The sequence below is a fragment of the Haemorhous mexicanus genome, chromosome 1 (genome assembly GCF_027477595.1).
Source record: "Haemorhous mexicanus isolate bHaeMex1 chromosome 1, bHaeMex1.pri, whole genome shotgun sequence".
Classification (NCBI taxonomy): Eukaryota; Metazoa; Chordata; class Aves; order Passeriformes; family Fringillidae; genus Haemorhous; species Haemorhous mexicanus.
In genome coordinates this window covers 13,352,100-13,375,598 of record NC_082341.1, presented here as the reverse complement: position 1 = coordinate 13,375,598, position 23,499 = coordinate 13,352,100, and the positions used below count along the sequence as shown (strand labels likewise).

General features: G+C 39.2%; 1 protein-coding gene across 2 annotated transcripts in view; it reads left to right on the top strand.

Annotated features, from left to right (window-relative positions):
• The window catches only part of CCNY (cyclin Y), a 119,665-nt gene that overhangs the window by 82,641 nt on the left and 13,525 nt on the right, over nucleotides 1-23,499 (top strand). For both annotated transcript variants that reach the window (XM_059840133.1, XM_059840141.1), the window contains 4 exons: nucleotides 6,517-6,617; nucleotides 9,630-9,665; nucleotides 13,496-13,553; nucleotides 13,655-13,774. In XM_059840133.1, coding sequence (XP_059696116.1) covers nucleotides 6,517-6,617; nucleotides 9,630-9,665; nucleotides 13,496-13,553; nucleotides 13,655-13,774 — 315 coding nt within the window. The remainder of the gene's footprint in view (nucleotides 1-6,516; nucleotides 6,618-9,629; nucleotides 9,666-13,495; nucleotides 13,554-13,654; nucleotides 13,775-23,499) is intronic.

Sequence of the window (23,499 nt, the reverse complement as noted above, 5' to 3'; positions counted from 1 at the left end):
GGAGAAGCTTCTCCCCAGACAGAGTACTGGGGACTTGCAGAGAACAGTTGGATCTTTTGCTGTACATGTTGAGGCAAGAACATTTTCTGTGAGCCTTTTGGCATGCTTGGAATGATGTATGGCACTTACTCCTATGTAGCTCCCAAATTTTCTTGTCAGATTGAATAAAGAGGCTGTTCTGGTTCCCTGTTGTAAAACTACTGGACATGTGACTGATAATCAAACACTCTCAACTAGTGATTAATGAGTAAATAAGATACATGCTGGAATGGGAACATAGTCTGAAAAGGATGTGAAATCCTTTTAATCTGTGAAAGCAATGCACAGCATAAAACGTGAAATGTTGTTTTCAAGTGGACTGCCTGAGGCTGGCTGTTGTAAAGGCTTATAATTGCTGTCCAAATTCCTTAAGATATTTTAATTGACATTCCTTACTTGAAGAGAAGAACAAAATAAACTGAAAGATAGATTAGAGCCTTCTCAGGTGCTCTTGAAGTTCTCCTAAAGATTGCTTAATGTGGCCTTTGCTCCTCTCCATTGCACAATCACAAAAATGCAGGTCTAGAGGGGGCCTTTATAGGCCACCTGGTCCATTTTGCAGATTCCCTACACTGATGCCATTCCTAATAAATGCAGCTTAAGATTCTTTCCAGGCATCTAGTGAGTTAAAATTAACAGGTTTTCTTTAATGGCTTACATAAATTTACTGTTTGAAATGTGTTTTTCTAAAGTCTTCTAGTTAGCTTCTTTTCCTGTCTTCTGGGGTAAAGAATTTTACCTCTCCTGTCAGCCTCAAGGCACTAGGTTATATGAAGTGATAAACCTTTTAATGGGGAGAAACAAAAGCTAACTTTTGAATTAGAATGAGAACGTGCAGGACAGCTCTTTTACAAGGGGCTATGTAATACTTGCTTTGCTGGAAATGTTATAAAGTCCCTCTGGTGAAATTGCACAACAGCAGCAATTACACGCTTTGTAAATATAAGCCTTTGAGCTGATTTTAACAGTCAAAGAAATATTTCATCTTTCATGTTTGTAAAGGAGGGTGCTTTATCAGTGGTTAAATAGGCCTGCATGTGCTGCAGAGAAGTTTACTGGTGGTTGCTGAGCCCCTCAGGAGCTCAGTGGTCTGCTGACATCATTTTTCTATAGTTGACATGAGTAAGGACGAGCTTTGAGAGCCAAAAACTTGCAAGTACAGATCTAGTCTAAGCTAGGCTAATTTTGGACATTATCAAACATTGGTGAAACATCAGCTGAGGACAAAGTTGAATCATGAGGAACAAGGGGTATTACTTAAGAGTAGTTGGACTGGATTCTTTTTTAAGTTGTAGTTGTTGGCAGAGGAAGATGAACATAAAATGGTGCAGTTTCCTATTACTTTTTTTCTGGTGAATGCACCAAAGGTAGACAATTTTGCTGTATTGGCATTTTGCAAGATGAAAATAAGTGCAGAGCTTTGCAGAGCCATGCAGAGAATTGTGTTGCATGGTTTGCTTGATTTGGGAAGCAATTTGTTGACCTGTAAAATCATGTTTCTTCTGTGAAAAATGTTGTCAAGACGAAATCATGTCCTAAAGCAACAGAAGATTCTTGAGATTGGAACCTCCCTTTTCCAAGTCAGAAGCAGTCCTGGTATTTTTGCTTACTGTTGAAATTTGGTTTTATGTGCACTTTTATGTGCCAGTTTTGCCTTTTAGCATCTTGGCCAGCCTCTACTGCCTGGAAGCTAATGGGCAAGTCTGCACAGACGGATGCAAGCAAGCCTCAGTTTTTCCAGGGAGGGAAAATATTATTTAATAGGACTTTTTAAAATCATGCACTAACTTACACCTGGTTTGCAGGAAGCAGAGAAACTACTGTCATTATGTAGTACAGAAGCTCCAAATTATCTTTTGATGGGCAAGTGCAAAAGAACACTGGAAAAGGCTGAAGCTGCTTTGCCAAACTGGAAGCTGACTGGCTGAGGGCCAGTGCTGGTACAAAAGCTGTATAGCTTCATTAGGGGAGTGTTGTGCCCAAACAAATGAATCCTGCTGAGCATCAGGGCAGAGAGCCACCCTAGTGCTGCTGAAGAGGCCAGAGCTGGCCCTTCAGGTCACTTCTGAGTGTGGGTTTTGGGCCATGTGCACCATCCATTAGATGTTTCTACACAAAACCCCTCTGAAGGACCTACTTTAACAAAAGAGTTAGTAACATTTGTTCTTTGCCCACAAATTTAGATTTAATTTCTAAGTGATGCTTCCTGAGAGAAATTACCTTTTTAGTACATTCTCATTGTGAAAAAGTTAGGAATTCATCATTATCCCTTTCAAAGCAGGTGCCTAGATGCAATTCTGCAGTATTTGTATGATTTTGGTGGCAAACCAAGCCATTTAATTTCTGATAACATGTTTTTATGTAAGCTTCAAGTAAAAACCTGTAGTTCAAACATCTTAAAACACACAGGATTTGGAAAATTTGGAAGTGTCAGGATGAAGCTGGAAGAAAATAAAGTGGTGATATTTCCTTAGTACTTTCTGTGCAAGGGGAAAAAAAACCTCCTAGTCTCAAGAGCTAGGAACACCTGCATTGTTGGAAACTGAACCTTGATCTCTTAGGGCTTTTTCTGTAACACATTTAAAGACTTATCCAGTTATAAAGCAGAGTTTTCTGTTCTATATCTTTTCCAGTTAAGAAAGAATTCCACAAAACAGCTATTTTTTGTTCTTTGTGAATAATCAATGTCAGCATTTCTTAGTGGATGTCTTTCGTTCAAATGAGAAAAATAGCAACTGCTTCTGGAGTAAAGAACTACAAATCCTCTCCACCAAATGTTAGAAGATTGGTCCAGAATTCATCTCAAGAGCTTGTTCAGTATGGTTCCTTGTCTAGAAGCAGAAGCTTGTGTCTAAGCTATTCCTGGCCTGTGTTTGTTTTATCTCTTCTTTACAACTTTCAGTGATGGAGATTCTATCACTGCTCAAGTAATTTATGCTGTCCCTGCTATTAGAAAAGTGTGGTGGCTTAAGAGGTGATGGCAAAGACACCTCTCACACTTTCATGTACAATCTTAATTTTCCATAGTTTACTATAAGCCTGCTCTTTCTTATCCCATCCACGAGGGTCATGGAGAACAACGTCCTCTTCTTTGTAACTTCCTTCAACATGACTTTAAGGCCAATAATTTTGCTTTGTTCCTGGAGAAAACCTTTCCAGCCTGCCAGCTGTCCCTTGTAAATCAAGTTTTTCAAATCTCTGACTGATGTTGCTTCTCTGTCCTCCAGACTCTCTGAAATAAATTTATTCTTCTTGAAATACAGTGTCCAAACCTGGACATAAAATTCCAGCCGAGCAGAGTGGATGGGTGCTCTACTCTGTTGTATACATGGTAACTCTATAAATTCTATTGATATATTGCATTTTTTAAAGAAAAATATCCTCTGCAAGTTAATGGCAGCTGCAAATTCAATAAAAAAGTACTTTGATGCTGTGATCAAAGTTGTTGCTCAGTATTTTATGTGGAGTTCACTGGTACCTCTGTGGGATGTCCCTTACTTCAGCCTTCCAATTTGGAAGTGATCCCTGGCTGACCAGAATATAGTTTTCCAAGTAGTTTTTATCTGCCATGTTTTCCTTGGTTTGTCCTTTGGGAATTTTATGTGAGATGAAGTTGGAAGTCTTGCTGAAGTTGAGAGATGTGATATCTAGGGAATCTCAGCTTGGTTACAGAAATAGTACTGTAGCTACTGAAAGTACATGTCAAGTGAGTCCCACTTCATATCAGTGAGGTGCTTTGAATTAGTAAATATTTGTAATAGCAGAGGTTGTCAAGGCTTCACGTGTGTCCTATGCTCCTTTTTGAATATGAAGATTTACAAAAGGAGGTGTACCAGTCTGTCCTTTTCCCTGTGCCAGCCTTATGGTGGGATAGAACCATAGAAGGATCTCCTTAGATGATTTGGCTAATTTCTCCAAAAGCTCTATAGTCATTCTCAGCTCTTGTTTTTTTCTCAATTAGAGCCTCTTTGACTTGTCTAAAGGGGAGCATTTTGTGGTCAGCTGTGATGGATTTCAAATACAAAGGTGTTAAGCTCCTGTTCAATTTTGGTCATGGATCTATCCCATTGAAATGATCACAGAAGGGAGTTCGTCCATAGGACAGTGCTGAATGCTGAGCTGATGCTCAGTAACCTCTTTTGTTCTTTGCAAGGATGGAGAAAGTTCTTGTGCAGCATTTTATGGGGGCTCAGAAGCTGGGAATGCTGATCTCCTGACAGGTCAGTTACTCACATGGTACAGAGATGTGTATATTTACCCAAGGGTGTAGCTTTATACTGGGCACCATTCTTCTGACTGGCAGAGGTGCTCCTTCCTGACGAGTTGTTGTGAACAGGAGGTGAGGCATGGGACACCACCTATTTTCCTGAGGTGTGAAAAGTTCCAAGCCTAACAAAGTGTGGTGTGGGCTGAAAATCCAAGAAGAATTCTGTGATGTGGTAGTTTCAGAAATAAGGTGCGTTGCTCTAATTACTGACCTATGTCAAATGTTAGAGTGCTGTTTACATAGGATTTAATTGTGCTTCCCTTGAAGGAATCTGGTATATTTATCTTAAATTTCATCTAAACATTAAAAGCATGTTGACACTTAGTATGCAGAAAGAAAACTTTCCATGTGTTGTTTTTTTTAATAACAATGCTGAGATGTGCACATCTCCCCTTTTTTCCCCAGCCACTAGAGTCTCATTTTTATTGTTTTTAAGTAGCTTTGCCTTTATCATGCCTGGGGAAGGTACTCAACAGACTAATGCAGATACTTAAATTCAACTGTGGTAGAATAAGAGCTATGAATCACCAGTCCCCTAGTAATTCTCTCTGTGTGCATCAATGCTGGGTAATAAATTTTATGGCATTAATATTCACAGTACTCCTAGTTTTTCTTGCCTAACGTACAGTAGCTTGGAAGGTAGATGGATTGTCAGCTTTCAAAGTATTACAAAGTACCTTTCCAAAGTACTAAAGGATTTTTGAAAAGGGGTGTTTTTCGTTTTCTTGGTAAACTTTTTCACTTCCAAGAAAAGCAGTTCAGCCAACAATTTTATTGGTCAAGTAAAGGACCTTGATAGAATTTGTTGGTAAGTTTTCAGATAATTTGAACATAATGTTTCTACAATTGTGGCAGCTTCAGAAAATGTGGGGTTTTTTTCAATTTACATGAGACTGTGTGGTTTTTCACTCCTAGCTCTGAAATACAGAAATATGACTTAGGTGTGTGTAGGTTTTACCAGGAGTCAGTCTGTCTGTGTAGTGAATGTTGTTAAGGAGTCAGCTGCCTATGGAAAGTGGAGCATTGGTGAGCTGATGGATGCTGGCACTTGTAATAATATCTGTTTTGGAAAGTGGGCAGGGGAAGATGTGCTGAGGTAGGAGTCACAGGACTGTATCCTGGATACTCAGTTGCTCTGAGCTGGTAAATACCTCTGAATTCTGCTGATGGGATTGACATCGGTCCCTCCACAGAAACACTGGGAGCTACATTAATTGTAAGATGAATTAAAATTTCCATGTTGATATGCCAACTGAATTTTAAACCTATTCTCTTGTGAGTTAAATGTGTAATTTGATCTTCACTTTCCTCACATAGGTTCTTGGTCAAGTTATTTGCTAGTGTAGATGGAATAAGTGACGATAGGATCTAAGAGGATTAAGGACTGTGAGAGCTATTAGCTGATGTGATTGAAACTGTTCTCTTTAGCCTGGTAGAGTCCTGGCTACCCCAAAGAGCTGATGGAGAAGCTCTCTCAGCAAAAAATGTTTAGAAATAGAGTTCTCAAATGCCAGTTTTTTGGCTTAATTTTCCAGTGTTTTTCTATGGTAGTTCAGGAAAAGGATTGAAATATATTGAAAACCTTTTTTGTTAAGATATGTGGTTATTTTATATGCTTATACTCTTTTTTTTTTTCCTGTTCTTTGATCAGTTTTCTTCCTTTCTGATAACAATCTATTACTGATACATTATTTTTAATTAATTCTCCTTATTAATTTTGTAGTTCTACTGTAAAGACCTCTTTTCCTTCATTCTGTTAAGAGCTTTTTTTAGGGTTTTAAATTTTTTTTTTCTGCAAGCACGGTTTTATATCTGTTGCTAAACTGGTCTTCATTGCTAACACAATTTCTTTTTCACTCTTCCATTTACTCTTTTGGAATGAAGACAAAAATATAGGTCTTATTCATATTTGCTTTCCAAGTATATGTATGTATTTGAGTAAGCGTGCAGAAAAATTTTTGCATGGTTTTGGGGAAGGAGGGACACAGGGGATTTGGGACTTGAAAGCATTAGCAAGTCTCAGGCAGGGATTTTTGTGAGTTTTGCACTGTTTATTATTTCTCAACTTTGAACTGCTTCCAAGTGTGATCACATTACTGTGTGCATCATTGTGAGAGACAGAAATTTGTATTTTTTAAATTCTTGCATTTCCCCCCAAAAATGCTTTGGTATTACATAATTGCCATTGTTCTTTTGCATGTTTTTCATAGCATCCTCCTGGGCAGTTGAGAAGGAAGTACAGTTCCTGCTCCACTATTTTCCTGGATGACAGCACGGTCAGTCAACCAAACCTCAAGTATACCATCAAATGGTGGGTTTTACAATTTATTTATTTTTGCTAGCACTTACATAAATACACACATTAAATGTATCTGTATTTTTGAACCACTACTAAGCAAGCTTCAAAGCTTTTAGTTTTTGAAGTAATCAATTTATTTAATCAGTCATTCTCCAGAGTTAACTGGGTGATGTCTCAGATGAGCATTTTAAATTTCACTGGTGCCTTTTTACTTTTGGAGAGAAATGAAGTTGATATTTCTAGAATATTGTTCTTTACATTTTGTACAGTAAGGGGAAACTAGAGACCAAATGCTCAGGCATTTTGTGCTCTTTATTATTGCTGATAGCCTCTCTTGAGTTGGCTGTAGGTTGCTTACCTTGGTGTACACAAATGCAAAAATTTATTAAGACAGTATCTCTGCTGCAGAGGTGTTACATGAGAGACAAATCTATTTAGACTAACACATCCAAAGGAGGTTGTAATGTTGGTTACTAAGACAGTCCTTAATTTTTCTGTTAAAGGAAAAAGAGGGGAAAGGAGAAAGGTTTTGTAGTTAAACTGATGCCTGATCCCTCGTCAGCTCTTTCTGCCTGGAATATAGTCTTGCTTTTCTTCAGGTTTCTGTCACTAGTAACTTAAAAATAGTTCTGATTAACACTTGAAAAAGATTTTTCTTTTCTGAAGTATTTGGGGTTTTTTCCTCCTTGAATCTCATACTCTTCTGCTCTAAAATCCTTTGTATGCAGAATAAGTTCAGCCTTTTGGGTGGGTTTTGGGTCTGTTTTTGCATTAGAGCTGCCATGGCTCGTGGGAAGAAGAGATGGAGTCAGGTGCAGCAGCCAAGAAGCATTTTCAGGACACAGAAAGATGAGCTGATAGTGGGGAAAAGGGTGGTGTGTCTGGGAGAGACTCAGGTGCGTGGTGGGGGCAGAGTTGAGGGGAGCAGAAGAGCTGGAAGAGCCCGAGCTGGGATGGGGCAGGGGTCGTGCAGGGCTCTGGCCAGGCTGCCAGCATGGGAACGGTTGGGAGCTGCAAGGGCTCAGAGGGCTTGAAAAGGGTCTACAGAGGGTGAGAAACTCAACTCTGGCACAACGTCTCTGCATCTTCTGTCCAGCTGCACATTTGGCAGGTTGAAGGGTGAGGAGATAGTAGGATTATTGCTTTTGTAGGACAACTTCATTTTTTTCCCCACACCTTGCAGTCTCTGCAGGAAAAGAACTTTTGCACTTAGATAAATCTAAGAGGGAGGCATTTTGCTCATCTCTTCTAGGTCATGTTATGCACTGGTGTGTTTAAAATATTACTGTATCCACTGCAGCACCTGCAGCAGTCAGAGTGGCTGGGGTAGGGTGATGGAAAGCTCCATAATCATCATTTCTGCACTCTTAGTGCCAGCTGAACCAGTGTATGAAAGGTAGAATGAAACTTGGATGAGTTACTCTCTTGCAGCCCTGACAGACTTCAGATTCTGATACAGATTTCTAAATAGTAAATATTTTCTAAACTTAATTTGATGCTTTGTTACAAATGCAACCATATGGGCACCAAGCAGAGCTGTGCATCTTGCATCTGCTTTCATTAAGTGAACTGGAGCTGTGTGTTCCTGGGGGCATAATTTAAAATTAAATTTTAGGATTAATTCATTTTGTGAATATCTTTCTGTCAATTCAAATTATTTCATAAATGTGGATTTTTCTTGTGTTGAGTAACAGCTGTGGTCTTGAAATGTCCGTGGTACACCCTATCTCTTGAGTCCTTAAATATGTGTTTGTAGAAAAAAGCCAAATTTAAAAAGCATGTGTGATCTAAAAACTTCCAATACGGGTAGGTAAAAGCTCATAAAAATTTAGCAAAATATGTCTTCTTTTAACAGAAAAAAATATTATCTACTACATGGCTGTTCAAAAAAAACCCCAATCTAACCTGAAATAGTATAAAATTCTGCTAGAGTTTTAGCTCAAACATTTTCTTTTCCTAACATGCAGTATCTCAGTTTTCATGTAGAAATTCTGAAATAAAATCAGAGAGCAATCAATTGACCCTTAAAAGGTGTTTTAGGGAAAAGGGGGGAATTTCGCATCAGTGTAAGACATAAACATCTTACAATGAATCACTGATGAAACAAACTGTCTACAAAGAGAATCAGTGAATTCCCTCCTTCATCCTCTTTCCCCTTTAGCTTAGATTGGTTTTATGCTGCTGCAATAGGTAGAGAGAGTGCTGGCTTGGCTTCATTCTTCAATAAAAATATATTGTGAGTAAAGCATGAGCTGGGATTGGAAACTGTAGGATAATCATAAGAATCCATGCTTTAATTTTGTTCCATCTCATGAGAACAAAATGAGATCAGTTAGTTGTGTATGTAATCAAAATCTTAAATTTCTGTGAATATAAGGACACTTCTTGTCTGTGTGCAGAATATAAACAGGGGCGTGTGGTTGAGAGTAGGGGAAATGCATAATGCAATTAGTTATTCAGGGAGTTGTCTTTCCTGAGTTAAAATAAGTAACTTGATGCCATAAAAGTGTAGGAGCTTTTTTGAGTGGTATTGCTGTTTGAGCAGCTATATAAAGACAGACACAAGCAGTGGATTTAAATATACAATCATAAGCCAATGGTGATTACAACATTTTGTGTTAACCTGGCAGCAAAACTGAAGAGGATGTCCAATGGCTGTGGTGCTTTGTCTTCAGCCTTGGAAGTCAGTAGGGGTTTAACCATTGGGTTTAGTGGAGTAGGGCATTAAATGGAAAGTATCTGCAACTTGATACATGAAATAAGAAGATAATATGAATATGATGGTAATATAAAGTCAATTACTTAATTACTAGTAAAAAGGATGTAGTTGGACTGTACAAAACAAATATTATAAAATTGTCTGTTTAAGCAGTTTTCCTGATATCTAAGAGCAAACAAAAGAAAATGGGCTGTTGACAATATACTGTTTATTATGCTTTGTGCTAGGTTTTCAATTTGCATGCAATATGAAAGAAAATATAATGTGGCAGTCCTGAGATATTAACTCTGTATTTTTCTTTACAGTGTAGCTCTTGCAATATATTACCACATCAAAAACAGGTATGTGAATAGTGGAATCTTGTACTGAAAATATCTTTTATTGAAACAAGTGAACTGCTCAAACCCTAAAAATCCATGCTTGGTTTCTTTCAAAATGTTTTTGGGTACTCATTTCCTTAACTTACAGGCTAGCATTAAGAAACACACTCATTTTATATATGTATTATTTAACACAGAAAAATTAAAATTTGAGGATTAAGTACCATAACAAGTGGAACTTTTTATGGTACTTGTGGAAGCTCTGATCATTCAGTGTTAGGTTTTATATGCATGGGGCACTTCTGCACATGTTGCACTTACATGTAGAAAAATCTGAATAGTATCTTTCAGTTTTGTATTTTAGCTGCACCTTTGTAAAGTTAACTGTGTATATCAGAGATCAGTTAGGATTTTGCAATAAAACCCATTAATTATACAGTAAGAGTGGTATTGTGAATAGATGTCATTCAAGATGCCTTAGAAACAGAGCAGGTCCTGGCTTATCTCTCCTGGTGTAGTATGTTTTAGATCTCTACTCAGTCAAGTTGATTGAAACTGAATAGAAAAAAGATTCTCTAAAAAGTGACTTGGCACATACATGAGTTTTCTTCATGTTGAATTGTGCTTTTGTATCTTGAATTCCCTGTCCTCATGATACGTCACAGTATCCTAAAATAATATTTCCTGACATTTCTAAGGAGAGGTTGTATAAATAATTCAAGTTACTTTTGTGTCTATGGTTTTTCAGTTGGCCTTTTCAGAGAACTTGGCTTAGATCTTGATTTATCCAGCCACTTAGACGTTTTTTTCTTCTGGACTATAAGAAGTCCAACTAGAACAAAAGGATTTACTCATGAGTTTAAAGTTCAGCTGGTACGTCATTCAGGACCATGGTTCAGGTCACTGGAACCCATCACACTCCTTGAAACAAGGCTGACATCTCAAGAGAAACCTTTACATGTGCACAAGGGCAGAAGGGCTTAGGGCTTGATTCCCTCTGAAAGCTCTTAGAAGACTTTCTAAGGCATCAGTGGGCCTTGGACTGAAACATGGCAAAAGTTGGAGTGAAATCTTCTCTTGAACTTTTAATCTCATTTACCAGGAAATAAGGCATGAGTGGTCATGCTTGGATTACTTGTTTATCCATCTGTGGTTCCTTTTCCCCCTTTTTTCCATGGTCCCTGGATTAGTTTGGTTAGCTAGTCAGTTTTTGCTATGCTTGACTAAATAACAGAGATCTCAAAGATATTCAGACTCCAAAGTTTTGTGGAAATCAATTATTAAGTGTTCTGCTAAGTACCATGGCAACTGAGCAAAAGGCTTGAGAGAATGGGGCACATTAGAGACTAGAAGAGGTGAGAGACCTCAGTAAGAATTCTCAAGTGAGCAGGAAGAATCCAGAGCCAGGGGCATCCAGAGCCACAGTGTACCAGATGTGGCCATCTGTGCTGATTGCCATGGAGCTGATCCCTGTCTGCAGTAAATTATGCCCATTTGTTGGCTTGCAGAGCCTGATGCAAATTTGACCTACAACTGGTAGACAGAGAGACCAGACCTTTATAAAATAAAGAGTACTGTGTCACCATCTTGAAAACAAATGCATTCTGACTGTTACTTTCTTAGGAAAGTTGCTATCTGTCCTTTCACTTTTTGGATGGAGAGGTGATTGATTCAGGAAACTGCTTGCTGCTGCTTTCCCTGGAATGTGCCTGGGGTGGGGACGTGCTGTGCCTGCACTTGGGACAAGCAGAGTCCCAGCAGTGATGCTGGAGCCAGGCTCACGTGTGTCAATTAGAAACTCTGGAATGAGGGATGTGAAACAACTGCTTGGTCTTGGGTTCTCTCTGATTTGGGAATGGAGGGACAGTGTGATAACAGCACTCAGTTGTGCTTGTTGCTGAAACAGCAAGAACAAAACATATGTTCTGTTTCCTGCTATTACAGGAGAAAAGGAAGCTGTTGACGTATGTGGGAGATTCTGGTTCATTAAGGGGGATGGAAAGTATGAAACTACTTTGACTCTTTGACTCAGGCTTCATTTTGACAGAAAATGAGTCAAGCATCTCCTTTTCCAACTAAACACTGTCTAAAATAATTCATTTTAGACAGTATTTAGTTGGTCTTGTTCTCCTGCATAGGAGACTTAAAACAAAATTACTTCCTAATGTTTCAAACCCTCACCAATCTAATTTTTTTGAGAAGCTATGAATGAAATATAATATTTCTTCACATTTTTCTCACATTTCATTTGATTGTAGCATTCCAGTTACCATTCCTCCCTTTCCCAGTGTCTCCTATCATGGTTATACTGATCAGTTTTCTTCATGTTTTGCTGTCTTAGCTACTCAACAAGTGATTAAAAAACTACACCCATCTTGTTTTTGAAGGATTGCACAAGCATTGGTGAATTTGCTAAAGAAATAAAATAAACCCCAGCAAACTGACCATAAAGAATGCTTGAGTAATCAGTAGATGGTCCATTTTTGAAAGAGTACAATGTGAGTTGTAGTGAAGACAAAAACCTCTCAAGTTTTTTTAAAATAGATTTTTGAGGGCCGTTAGGTGTGACTTCGTAGCATACAGCAGCTACAACCTGAAGAAATAAAATAGGAAATTTTTTGCATTGTGAAGTGCCATAGTTTCCTGTAGCACACCAATCATTTCAGGGAGACTACTTCTGCATTAAGATACTGGTTTTTTAGGTAGGGTTAAAAGAGTCTGGCCTAGACTCCTTGCTGACTAGGATTTTCTAGTAATTACCCCAGTCACCCCAGTCCAGGCTTTGGTTTTATTTAGTTTTTTTATTTTGTTGTTTTGTTGGTTGTTTGTTTTAATTTAGATGTTCTTTTTTTATATTAAAAATTTGCTTCTTTCCAGTGTTAGCCTTCATTTAGTAGGAAAAAAGTCACCTTCAGATGTTGAGTTAATAATTGTATTTTGCAGACATGAGTCCACTGTAAAACTTGTGGTTTGCATGCTCTGAGAGGCACGTGCTGCTAAATAAAGATAGAAAATATATTCAGTGGTTTGTTTGTTAAGAACTGTATGATCAGAGTACCAGGGATGCTAAAAATAAAGATGGGACTGTGATAAGTAGGTCACAGGGATGCATTTGTCCAGAAAGTGCCAGTTCTGGTACAGTTATACTTCTTGGTTTTGTGTTTGTTAGTGTCCTTGCCAAAGTTACATACAGCAAAAATCTTATATTGCATCCTGGATTTTAGGCTTGTGAAGTTGCATCAATGTGCATGCTGATACTGAGCTACAGGGATTTCAGGGAAACATCTAATAAAACCAATGAATAGGGATATTTTTTGTCTGAATTTTTGTTTGTATGTGCTTCTTTTGGCTTTTAGAATTCGTTAGTACAATAGGATTTTTCAGATAAATTAAAAGTGAAGTCTGTATGTATTAACTAAAAGATTACTGTAAAAATAGCATTGCATATTAGAAAGCATTTACAATGTTGTTAATAAAGGAGAAAGAGGAGTTGAGAGATTGCAGGGGTGGGCATGAGTAAGTTAAAAAAAGGAGAAAAGGAGAGTAAGCTGGGCTGGTTTTATCAAGTTTCTAGTAGTAGTTCTTAAGCCTCACAATAAAGAGCACAAGAGGTTTTTATCTTGGCCACAGCAAGTGAGAGTTTTGGCATATTTTGTAATATGAATTTTATGCTACACAAGGGCCTTGTGGCAGAGTCGGTCCAACCTCTATTTGAAAATCCCATTTCATCAGTGTTTGTAATCACCCCACAGCATGGGCAGTGTTGGAGTTTGAATGGTGCACTTGTGTCTGTGAGGGTTGTGTGCTGTTGTGTTCACATAATGACAGTGCTTTGGTTTTAATACTTTTAGGGACACAGACGGAAGAATGCTCTTAGATATTTTTGATGAAAACCTTCATCCCCTTTCGGTAAGTTCATCTGCCTCTCCTTCCCTTTCATGTGAACTGTCTTTTTTTTCTGTCTGCTTCGTTTTGTTTCAGTCACCTATTTGGAAGTATTTCTTCCTTAGAAATCCGAAGTGCCACCAGACTATGACAAACATGACCCGGAGCAGAAACAGATTTACCGCTTTGTCCGGACGTTGTTCAGTGCTGCTCAACTGACTGCAGAATGTGCCATTGTCACCCTGGTGAGTGTCTGAAGGGTGACATCAGCCATCTGACAGACCCAGTTTTGTTCTCTAAAGTTGTGCTTGTATGATTTAATAGATCTAGGTGCTGCCAGGGAATTTTTTCTCACTATGGAGACGGAGGAAATTTCTTGGTGGGAAGAGATGCCCCAGTTCATTTCATGGGTTTAGTAAGTGAGGGAAAAGAGATTGGGTAACATGTGGCACAAAACCTGGGGTCCTGCCTTCACAGAGGGCACCAAGGTGACTCATAGAAAATGCATGTAGCATAGGTGGTCCAACATGAGGGAATGTTAAAAGCAGAAAGTCTTCGACTTTTGGGGGGTTTGCTGTGTCTCACTGTAGCTCCCAGGAGAGACTTGGGAACAGCTGTGGGTGATTTGATAGCACTAATAAGAATTGGCTGGCACATGAAGGATTCAGTGAGTGACTGGGACATGTTGGCTCTCTTCTGCTTCCACTCTGCTTGTCATGGGATTGAACAATTGTACTCAAGTCTGAAGTTTAGCTGCTTAAAAATAGCACAACACAAAAGAAGGTTCAGATTTTCAGCTGGTGTGGATCAGCATTGCAATGTGGATTAAAAGTGCTAAAGTGATCTCTACCAGCTGGGAATTTCTTAATTTTCTTGAAATTTATATCCTGCCAATTCTGATGAGTCTCTTCAGCTTTCAGTCACAATTTTGGCCCTGTTCTTCACTCAGAGATTTTAAAATAACAAAATGGTTTTTTACCACTACAACATGTGGTTTCATGACAGCTTAGTTATGCATTTTAGATGGAAGAAGGGGAAATTGGAGAAGGTGAATTTTGAAGCCCAGGCCTACCCATTTCCTCTGTTAATCTATTTCCCTTGGCTTCTAAGATTAGTTGGCAGGCTTTTCTCCTTCAGACAATCAGAATGAGTTGTACTAGCTGGCAAAGAACAGGAATATGAGAGAAATGGGGCAAGAAACACCCCCCAGTACTCCACCCTTCCATTTTGTAGTTTTACTCTACCTAGTTGCTTGACAGCCAATATTTGTTTTCTGTAATGGCATTTTGACTCTTTTATATAATTGTACTAAATGCTTGTCCTTCTTCCTTTTCTTGATGAGTGTTTTCTTCTGGAGACAAGATATGTTGTGTAAATCAGTATGTTCTTCCATAATTTAATTAACCCACTGTCAAATACCTTGTTGTATTTATCTGTTGTTCAGTCTTAAGTTATTTAATCAGTGAAGGCACTGTTTAGTAGAAAGACAGGGGGCTTCTTTCCCCCTTTTTTAATAGTGTTACCTTTCTGTTACTGCAATGCAGGAGAAGTTCTTTCCCACAAGCCTTATATAACTACTTCCTTGCCTCTTGTGTGGTTTCCTTGCAAGTAACTCTTTTGAAGTATAAATGTTTTTAGTTAATTTGTAATATTGCAGAAGCTGTTTCCATAGTTGTTAGTGCTTGAAAACTTAGGTGACTGGGGTCTTTTTTTTACCCAGTGCAATGGTAACAGAAAAATGTATTATAGCCTAGTTCTCAGTGCAGCCATGTAAATGTTTGTGGATAGATTTGGTGCAGGTGATCAGTGTTTACCATTCTGTTATTCTTGCCTGTGTTGTCAGGATAATAGCACTTGCCTAAACCCCCCTTTCTAGAAACCTTCAGAGGTTATACATAGTGTTTTACAAGTGTGAAATTCTGCTGCTGCTGTTCTCAGTTTCCTCTGTACTTCTAGATCCCATTTCTTTATTTGTTTGTGTCATCAGGAAGGGCCCCAGACACAGATTGTGCTGATTTTGAAATACTCATGTGGAAACTTATCTGTGAAAAAGCAAGCAGCCCTTTCCCCCTTCCCACACTCCTGAAAACTTAATAATGTTGATCCTGCTGTTTATGAACTTGCAAGTGCTTTCAGTTTTGATATCCTGTCTGGAGAAGGAGAGATCAGCATTCCCTGCTGGAGCTTGTGTTTTGCCACAGTCTGGCTGTCTGTCAGAGAGCAATCTGATAGCCCTGTCTGCCCCTTGGTCCTCCTGGGAGGGCTGCCAGAAGGCAAGAAGTGTGGGGATCAGGGACATTTTGAACAAGATGCTGCAGTTTTATCTTTCTTTCACTCACTCTAATTATTTTTAAACAGTTCTAAGGACCCTTTTTTACTGCCCCCATTATTAACAAGGTCCGACGTGCGTGGTTGAATGAGCCCACAGTTTGTCTTGGTATATGCATTAACCAGGTAGAAGCAGCAGTAACAATTAGTTCCACAGCAGTCTGTGTTCAGTGCAGGAGCTGAGTAAATGTGAAACTCCAGACTCTGAGATAAGTTACTCTGCAGCAAAAAGCCAGCCTTGTGTGGCTTCAAGTACTTAATTAAAATATTTCAATTAAAGCTTCCACTATTACAGCGAAACCAATTTATAATTAAACTAAAAATTTAATTTTTACATAGCCTCCAGAGCTGCCAAGAGATTTCCCATACTGATAGGTGGGAAATTAAAACCTCAGGTTGAAACAATTAAATACTAATTCACATTATTTATTTATAAAATATTACCATAAGAATAAAATTAGTCTTAAGAATTGTTTTGCTAATTTAAAGCTTGTGACTAGTGGTTCTAACCCCAGTGATCAGCATAACTGTATTCTGTTACCTGACTCAGTATTCCCACCTTTGCTAAAACTGAGAAATGCCTGTCTCCTCTTTAACATCTCCCTCAGTGCAGAGGTGGGAAGTTGTACTTGTGTTAATCTACTAATTGGATGGCAAATAAAAATGTGAACAGGAGTGTTACCCATACAAACAGGAAAACAATACAGTGTTTGCATGTCAGGAGAATTAAATATTTATGCTTTGTTCTTTTGTTCTGTGAAAACAATCCTATGAACTAGACCTGAAGAGCTGAATGGTCCAAATTTTCTGCTTTGCCTTGGCATGACTTCATGAGTTTTTTGCAAATAGGCCAAATTTAATATACATCTGTGTCCGTAGTGGTTTCATTTTGCATTTGCAAGTATGCTGGGTCTGCGTGCTGCAGACAGATCAGATACAGTGCTATGTAAATACATACAGTACACAATTATTCTGAATTATTCTGAGAAGTTCAGAGGAGCATGTTTTTGGAATACCTTAAAAAGTTCATACTGCGACTGAGGGGATTTGATATTAGCAAATTTGAAATTTGAAGTATGTAGGAATAAATTCTCCTTATGAAAAATAGGGATTTAGTTAATCCAACCAGATGTTCCTGAGTTCTTACTGTATTCTTCGGTCACATTTTCAACACTTAGGTAAAGAGAAAATACTGCTGAGCTGTATTGTGAAAATTACTGTATTTGCAGAGAATTATATTTTGTTTTCTGTGTGTTTGGAGGAATGGTGAAAGTTTATTGGTTTCCTTTCACTAAGATGTTTTTGCTTTTGAATGCTGATAAAATACTTTATTTTAAAAGTGTATTTCAATCGATGTACAGAAAAATCTGATACTTGTTTAAAAGGAAGGGAAAACACGAAAGGGTGTCCAGAGTCCATAGAGACACTTGCTGGCCCAGTGTAACCTCCAGCCTTTCTGCAGCTGGTGGAAGGTGCAGGTTTCCCTGGAGATCCTGGGGTGCCATCCAAAGCAGTGCTTGTTGCACTGTGTGACTGTGAGGCAGCCTGGGTGTGAGCCAGGCCAGACAGTGAACCTGGGCTCTGCCTTATGGTAGGAACCCATGGAGGAGAGTTGTGTGTATCCACTGGTGCTGGTCATCTCCACGCATTCCTGGGGAGGTGTCAAAGCCCAGCACTTGGCCGCATCAGAAGAAGGTCTCCAAGGTGTAGAGAGAAGGTCCCTTGACCTGTGCTGTGGATCCTGAGCTCCTTGGCAGCTGCACATGGCTCAGGGTACGCTCTGGAGGAGTCCAGGAGGAACCTGTGCTCTGGGTTCTGGTGGGATAAGGATATTCTGACCCCTGATTTTAGACTATTCTTGTCTTTTGGCTGTGGTCCAATGTACAACACATGAGTGATTATCAGTTAATGCTTACACATCTACTTAGTCAATTCTTGCCTTAGAGTTGCTGGGATATGTACTTAATGAAAAGAGAGCAATTGAGGTGGGCATGGAGGGGGAATTCTTTTTAAATCCCAAGGGAAGGGGACATTCAAAGAGTCTGTATGTGCTGATGCCTCTTGGGCTTCTGTGTGGGCAAAGAATGAATGCTGATCCCAGTTTTAGACTGGAAAGTCAATGTTGCCTAACAGCTGGAGTGCATTTGACATGGAATTGTCTTTAAAAGAGTAATTTAGGGGGCAGACCTGGAGATGTGTGACTTTTCTCTCAGTTCCATTTGTGTTTTCTATAAATATCTGTAATGGTACTTTGCAGTTGTTCACCTTTTTTCTTAGTTCTCTGACTGCTTTTGTTACTTCTTTTCACCATTTTGTCTCAGAAATAAAAATGGGATGAATTTGCAAGGACTACAATGATATGATGTCCTTTTCCATCAAATGGGCGGCACCAAACCTTTGTAGAATATTTTAGATGCCCAGCTGGGCAATTGCAAACCTTGGTTATTTCTGGAGAATCGTGGTAGGGAACTGGCTGATGGCTTAGAACAGAGCATATGGCAGTTTAGTGATTGGATTAGAGCCTGATTTGGCTGTGTGAGACCCGCTACCAATTATAATCTTTTCCATAAAGATATCATTTCAGTTTCAAGGCATTGTGACACACTGAAGTTTTCTCATTAGAGAGAGATGACTCTTTCTCCATAATACGTTGGGATGGAAATGTCTTCGTTAGTTGCTTTCTTCTCCTGCAATTTACACTGTGGGTTACCTGATGAGGGAGGGAATGAGGTGTTTGCAAATAAAGGTTAATTTGTAGATTCTCAATTATAGTAATTAAAATAGTCAAGCAATTGTCTCCTTTCTGTCAATATTAATCAAGTGAGAAATAATTTAAGCCCCTAGAGTTTTATTGGCAAAATAGAGGTAGAATTTTACATAAAACCATATAAAAACCATGTCGGAGAAGATAATGTTTTGCTCTTGCTGCTGCCTCAAAATTCAGAATTATTCTAGTTATGACAGTGACATTCCTCAGTGATTGTCCATTGCTTGAGTGTACTGAGACTCCCAGTCAGCTTCCTTGGGGGCAACACACAATTCCTGACCTCTTAGTGTGGCACCACAGGAAATTCTAGTACTGCATACAAATATAAGTGCATAATGATTTTGGTTGGAAGGGACTTTGGGGGGTCATGTCTGGTTTGGCCTTTTCTCAAAGCACACCCAGGCTGATCAGGGCCTGACCGATCTGAGTTTCTCTGAAGATGAAAATTTCATAATCTCCAGAGAAAACCTTCTCCATTGCTTTAGGGAAGCCTAAAAAAAGAACTACTGTATTTTTAGTGTTTAGACTGCAACTCCAATGTGGTAAGAGGTATCAGTGGAATATTGGGAGTTAATGTGGAGCAGCTTCAAAATGAAGTTACAAAAGCTAAACTTCTCTAAGAACCCTAGAGGGTTTTTTTGGGTTTTTTTTAATATGAGTGGTTTTTGTCAATGTGAAATACTGAAATGAAGTTACTTGACACTTTCCTATTTGGTATATATGCTCCTGAAGAGGGGAAAAAAGGGAAGGACATCTTCTTCAGTATTTTAGCTTTTCTTTCTACTTGAATGCATTATATAATGTCCAAAGTCTGCTCTAATATCCTCTAAGATGGGAAACATGAGATGCTGTTTCACACTAATTAAAAATGAACTCTTCAGTGCTATCTTTAGTTTTCAGTTTCTTCAAACGATTTATGTTCTGTTGATTGGGGTGTTGTGTAACAAACACTCTGCTATCCAGGATCATGGGGAGCCTGACATCTTAGATAAGTGGGACAACACAGGATACTGTGGTTAGTTACTATTAAACACTTTGGGAACCCAGGATGGATTCACCCACCTGCAAATAACCACCCTGGGGATTAGTTCAAGCTCAGCAGTGGCCCTGCTGGAGCAGCACTGCTGGGCCTTGGTTGCTGATCCTGATAGTTTGTGCCATGTTGCAGTTCTGTGTTTGGATTAAAAAAGCCCCCCAGGACTAGTGGTTATAATGGATGGCCTAATGCTATTTGCCATGCCACTGCAAGTCCAGGTCCTGGGAGTCAAGATCAGACGCATCCAAACTAGGTCAGCATGGAGTTGTTTCAGGTCTGGCAGATTTAAGAGCTGAAGATATGTGCTGAAACAAATCAGTTCTGTACTTCTGCTAGACCTGAAATGGCTTTGCAAGCCATTTAACTACATTCCTGTGGTGCTGCGTCTAAGCTAATGAACCTCTCCAGAGTTCATTGAACTTCCAGCCAATTTGGGATTATCTATACACATGGAGTGGTAATTTTATTTAATTAGTATAAATAAAGTCTCTTTCATTCAGATAAATGAATTTTTAACAGAGGCAAATCACCAAATTAGTTTCACTTATGATTAAATAATAATTTGCTAATACCGTAAGTATAAAGGCCAGTCATTGTGAAAGCTTGGTCTTAGTCTGTGGGAAGAGATGGAAAATAATGCAATATTGTTCCTTTGAAATCTTAACTCTGTGCAGTGTGCATTCTGACGTGTGCTTGGTTATTAAAACATCCCCAATGAGGTGCAGCTGTTGTCCATTGAAGCTTGTTAGACTGACACATGATTTCACATGTGATTCATTCCCAAATGCAGAAAGTAGACTAATAATGAAGGTACCAGACTCTGAGGTATTGAGTCTGTAAGTAAAAATGGATGGACAGACGAATGGCCACTGGCATTTTCCCAATCAGAATTGTATTTTCATTTCAGCTAGGATTTGAATTATGGTACAAATGAGTTTTGAATATTGTAGTGTTGTCACTAACACTGAGTTGTATTTGTTATTTGGAAGCTGGAAAGAATTCCAAGTGTGTGTGTTTGACTGAAACCACTGAAAGTTTTTGCTCATGTCACCATCAGTAACTTCAATCTGTATAAGTAGTCTTGTTATCATTCTGTAAAAAATATCTATACATACAGTCATAGAACTAAGTGGGCAATGACAAATGTAATGAAGATGGCTCTTGGATGCTATGAAAATGCTTGAGCAGAACTAGGTGTTAAATTAAAGCAGAATAAACTTGAGTCTTTGGAGAATTCAGTATTTCAATGTTTAATGGAGAAGTACTGAAAAGTTCTGCCTCAAAAGCTTACTTTCAGGCACTGCAAAGGATGAAGCAAATTGGAAAAAAGTAACAATGGTGCAACAGCTTCAATTTGTTTTAAGCTTTAGTTTCGTTCTTGAGCATGGATACAGCTGTTAAAAGTTGGTGGAGGCAAATAATATTTTAACTTCTAGACACTAAAAGCTCTTTAGTTCTAGTTCCATAAAGGAACACCTGTCAAAATAATCAGAAACACAGATAGTTCTTAGACTTATGTTTAGAAAAAAGAAAGAAAAATAGCATTTCTTACATTATTTCTTCTGCATTTTTTTGTCTTTTGCCATATAAACCAATTTATTCCAGCATTCTGAGATGGAAGTTGTAATATTCTTTTCTACTGTGACCTTTTAAAATTCAAATTTATTATATTATTTCATAGCAGCTAGTTCTAAAGAAGATGTCTAAAGTGTTTTGCTTTTGAAAATTAGGCCAGTGAAATTCATTACAAGAGAAAAGTACATTGAACCACATAGTACATTCAGAATCCCAGTCTGTTTGCTACAAAACCCATATTTAGGAAAATGACCCTTGTGTTTAAGGCACTGTTTAATGTTTAGACATAATTGCATACAAATGGCATTTCCATATCTCACGTTTACCATTACAGGGCCAACATTTTCAGTGTTTTTTTTTAAAAATGAGGTGGAGCATGCCTCCCTGTATGTGTGGGAAGATTCAGTGGCTTTTGCCAGCAGAAGCAGGTGGTGTTCTCCCACCACCAATGAGTTTGTTTGGGATGAGTAGTGTAGTGATTAACCACCCCACCAGCCTTCCTCTTCCAACAGGCTGAGAGCCACCTGGCCATTCTCCAAAGTCTCTCCTGAGTCAGCACATCTTTGCAGCAGCCAGAAGCACCCCCTGCAGAAGTGAGTGCATGGCAGACTCTGCCTGTCCTACTCTGATGTCCCATCGTGGGACATCGTGGGCTGGTACTGAGTCCCACTAGGGCATTGTATATTGAAATGCTCTGAAGTGAAACCCAGCTCCATTTATCAGAAATAATGAACTTTGGGCATATTTACATTGGGGAGTGCTCACTTGGCTCTCTGTGTGCTGCTGTTATGAGGTTGCTCTACATCAGCAGGGCAAGGGCTCAAGTATGCCCCAGCCTGAATTTCCCAGTCTGCAGTCAGTGGGTTCTCTCTGGGAGAGAGACACAGGGAGAGCTCAAAGAAAGACTGTGGGTGTGGCTGGTGAGCTTGATTAAACGTTGAAGACCTTCACTAATGTCTTCCAAAGGTACACTGATGATGTCACAAATCCTGGATTACAGTGAGTTCTCACACTGGCTGAGGACCTTATTAAATTTTACCAAGTGTTTGCTGCAAGTAGTCTTGTTCTTTTTCTGTCTTTTCTTACTTGAAAATATGCATAAAACCCAAGACTGAGTAAAGGAGGCCACAGCAAGTGAACAAAATAAATACTTATTTAAGGCATTTTCAAGAAAGGAGTTGAAAGCTACAGTAAGTGCTTTCTCATGGAGAGCTGTTTATCATCCTCAGTTATACTGAAGTATGGTAAAGAGCCTTGTTCCAGCAAGCAGTGTATCTGGAGTCAAGCCCAAGTTATCACCAGGGAAGGAAGAGTGATTTTCACAGCCCTCAGCATGCTATTGGAAGATGCATCAATATGGTAATGAAGTAGGTGTAGGAATAGTGTCTCATCAAATTCCTATTTAATTTTTAATTCTGATTTCTCAGGTATGTGCTGGTGGGAAAATCGGGGCAAGTTTATGGTGCCTTTTTACTGAGGTGCAGATGGACCTTGACAGGCTTGAGAGGCTGGCCTGAGCAATACTCATGAAGTTCAACAAGGCCAGCTGAAAGGTTCTGCATGTGAGTCAGAGCAATCCCAAGCACAAAATGCAGGCTGAACAGAGGATGGCTTGAGAGCAGCCCTGCCAAGAAGAACTTGGATGTGTTGGCTGGGAAGGAGCTGGATGTGTGCAGTGTGCTCTCACAGCCCAGAGAGCCAAACGTGTCCATCCAAAGCTCCGTGGGAGCAGGTGGAGAGAGTCTGTCCCTCTGCTCTGTTCATCTGCCTCCACCTTTGGGCTTTCTGGTGTTACAAGGGCATAGATCAGTTGGAGCAAGTTCAGAGGAGAGTGATGAAGCTGATCAGAGAGCTGGAGCACCTCTCCCATGACAGGCTGAGAGAGTTGGGGCTGGTCAGCCTGAAGAAGAGAAGGCTCTGGGGATGCCTTGCAGCAGCCTTCCAGTACTTGAAGAAGGTTTACAGGAAAGCTGGAAAGGAATGTTTTATGAGGGTTTTTAGTGATAGGACAAGGGCTGTAAATGACTTTAACCTGAAAGAGGTTTGATTACATTTTAGGAAGAAATTCTTTACTATGAAGGTCGTGAGACACTGGAACAGGTTGCCCAGAGAAATAGATGCCCCATCCCTGGAAGTGTTCAAGGCTAGGCTGGATGGGACTCTGAGCAACCTGTCTAGTGAAAGATGTTCCTGCCCATGACAGGGGGGTTGAAACTACATGGCTTTTAAAGGTCCTTCCAAGCCAAACTATTCTATGATTGGAT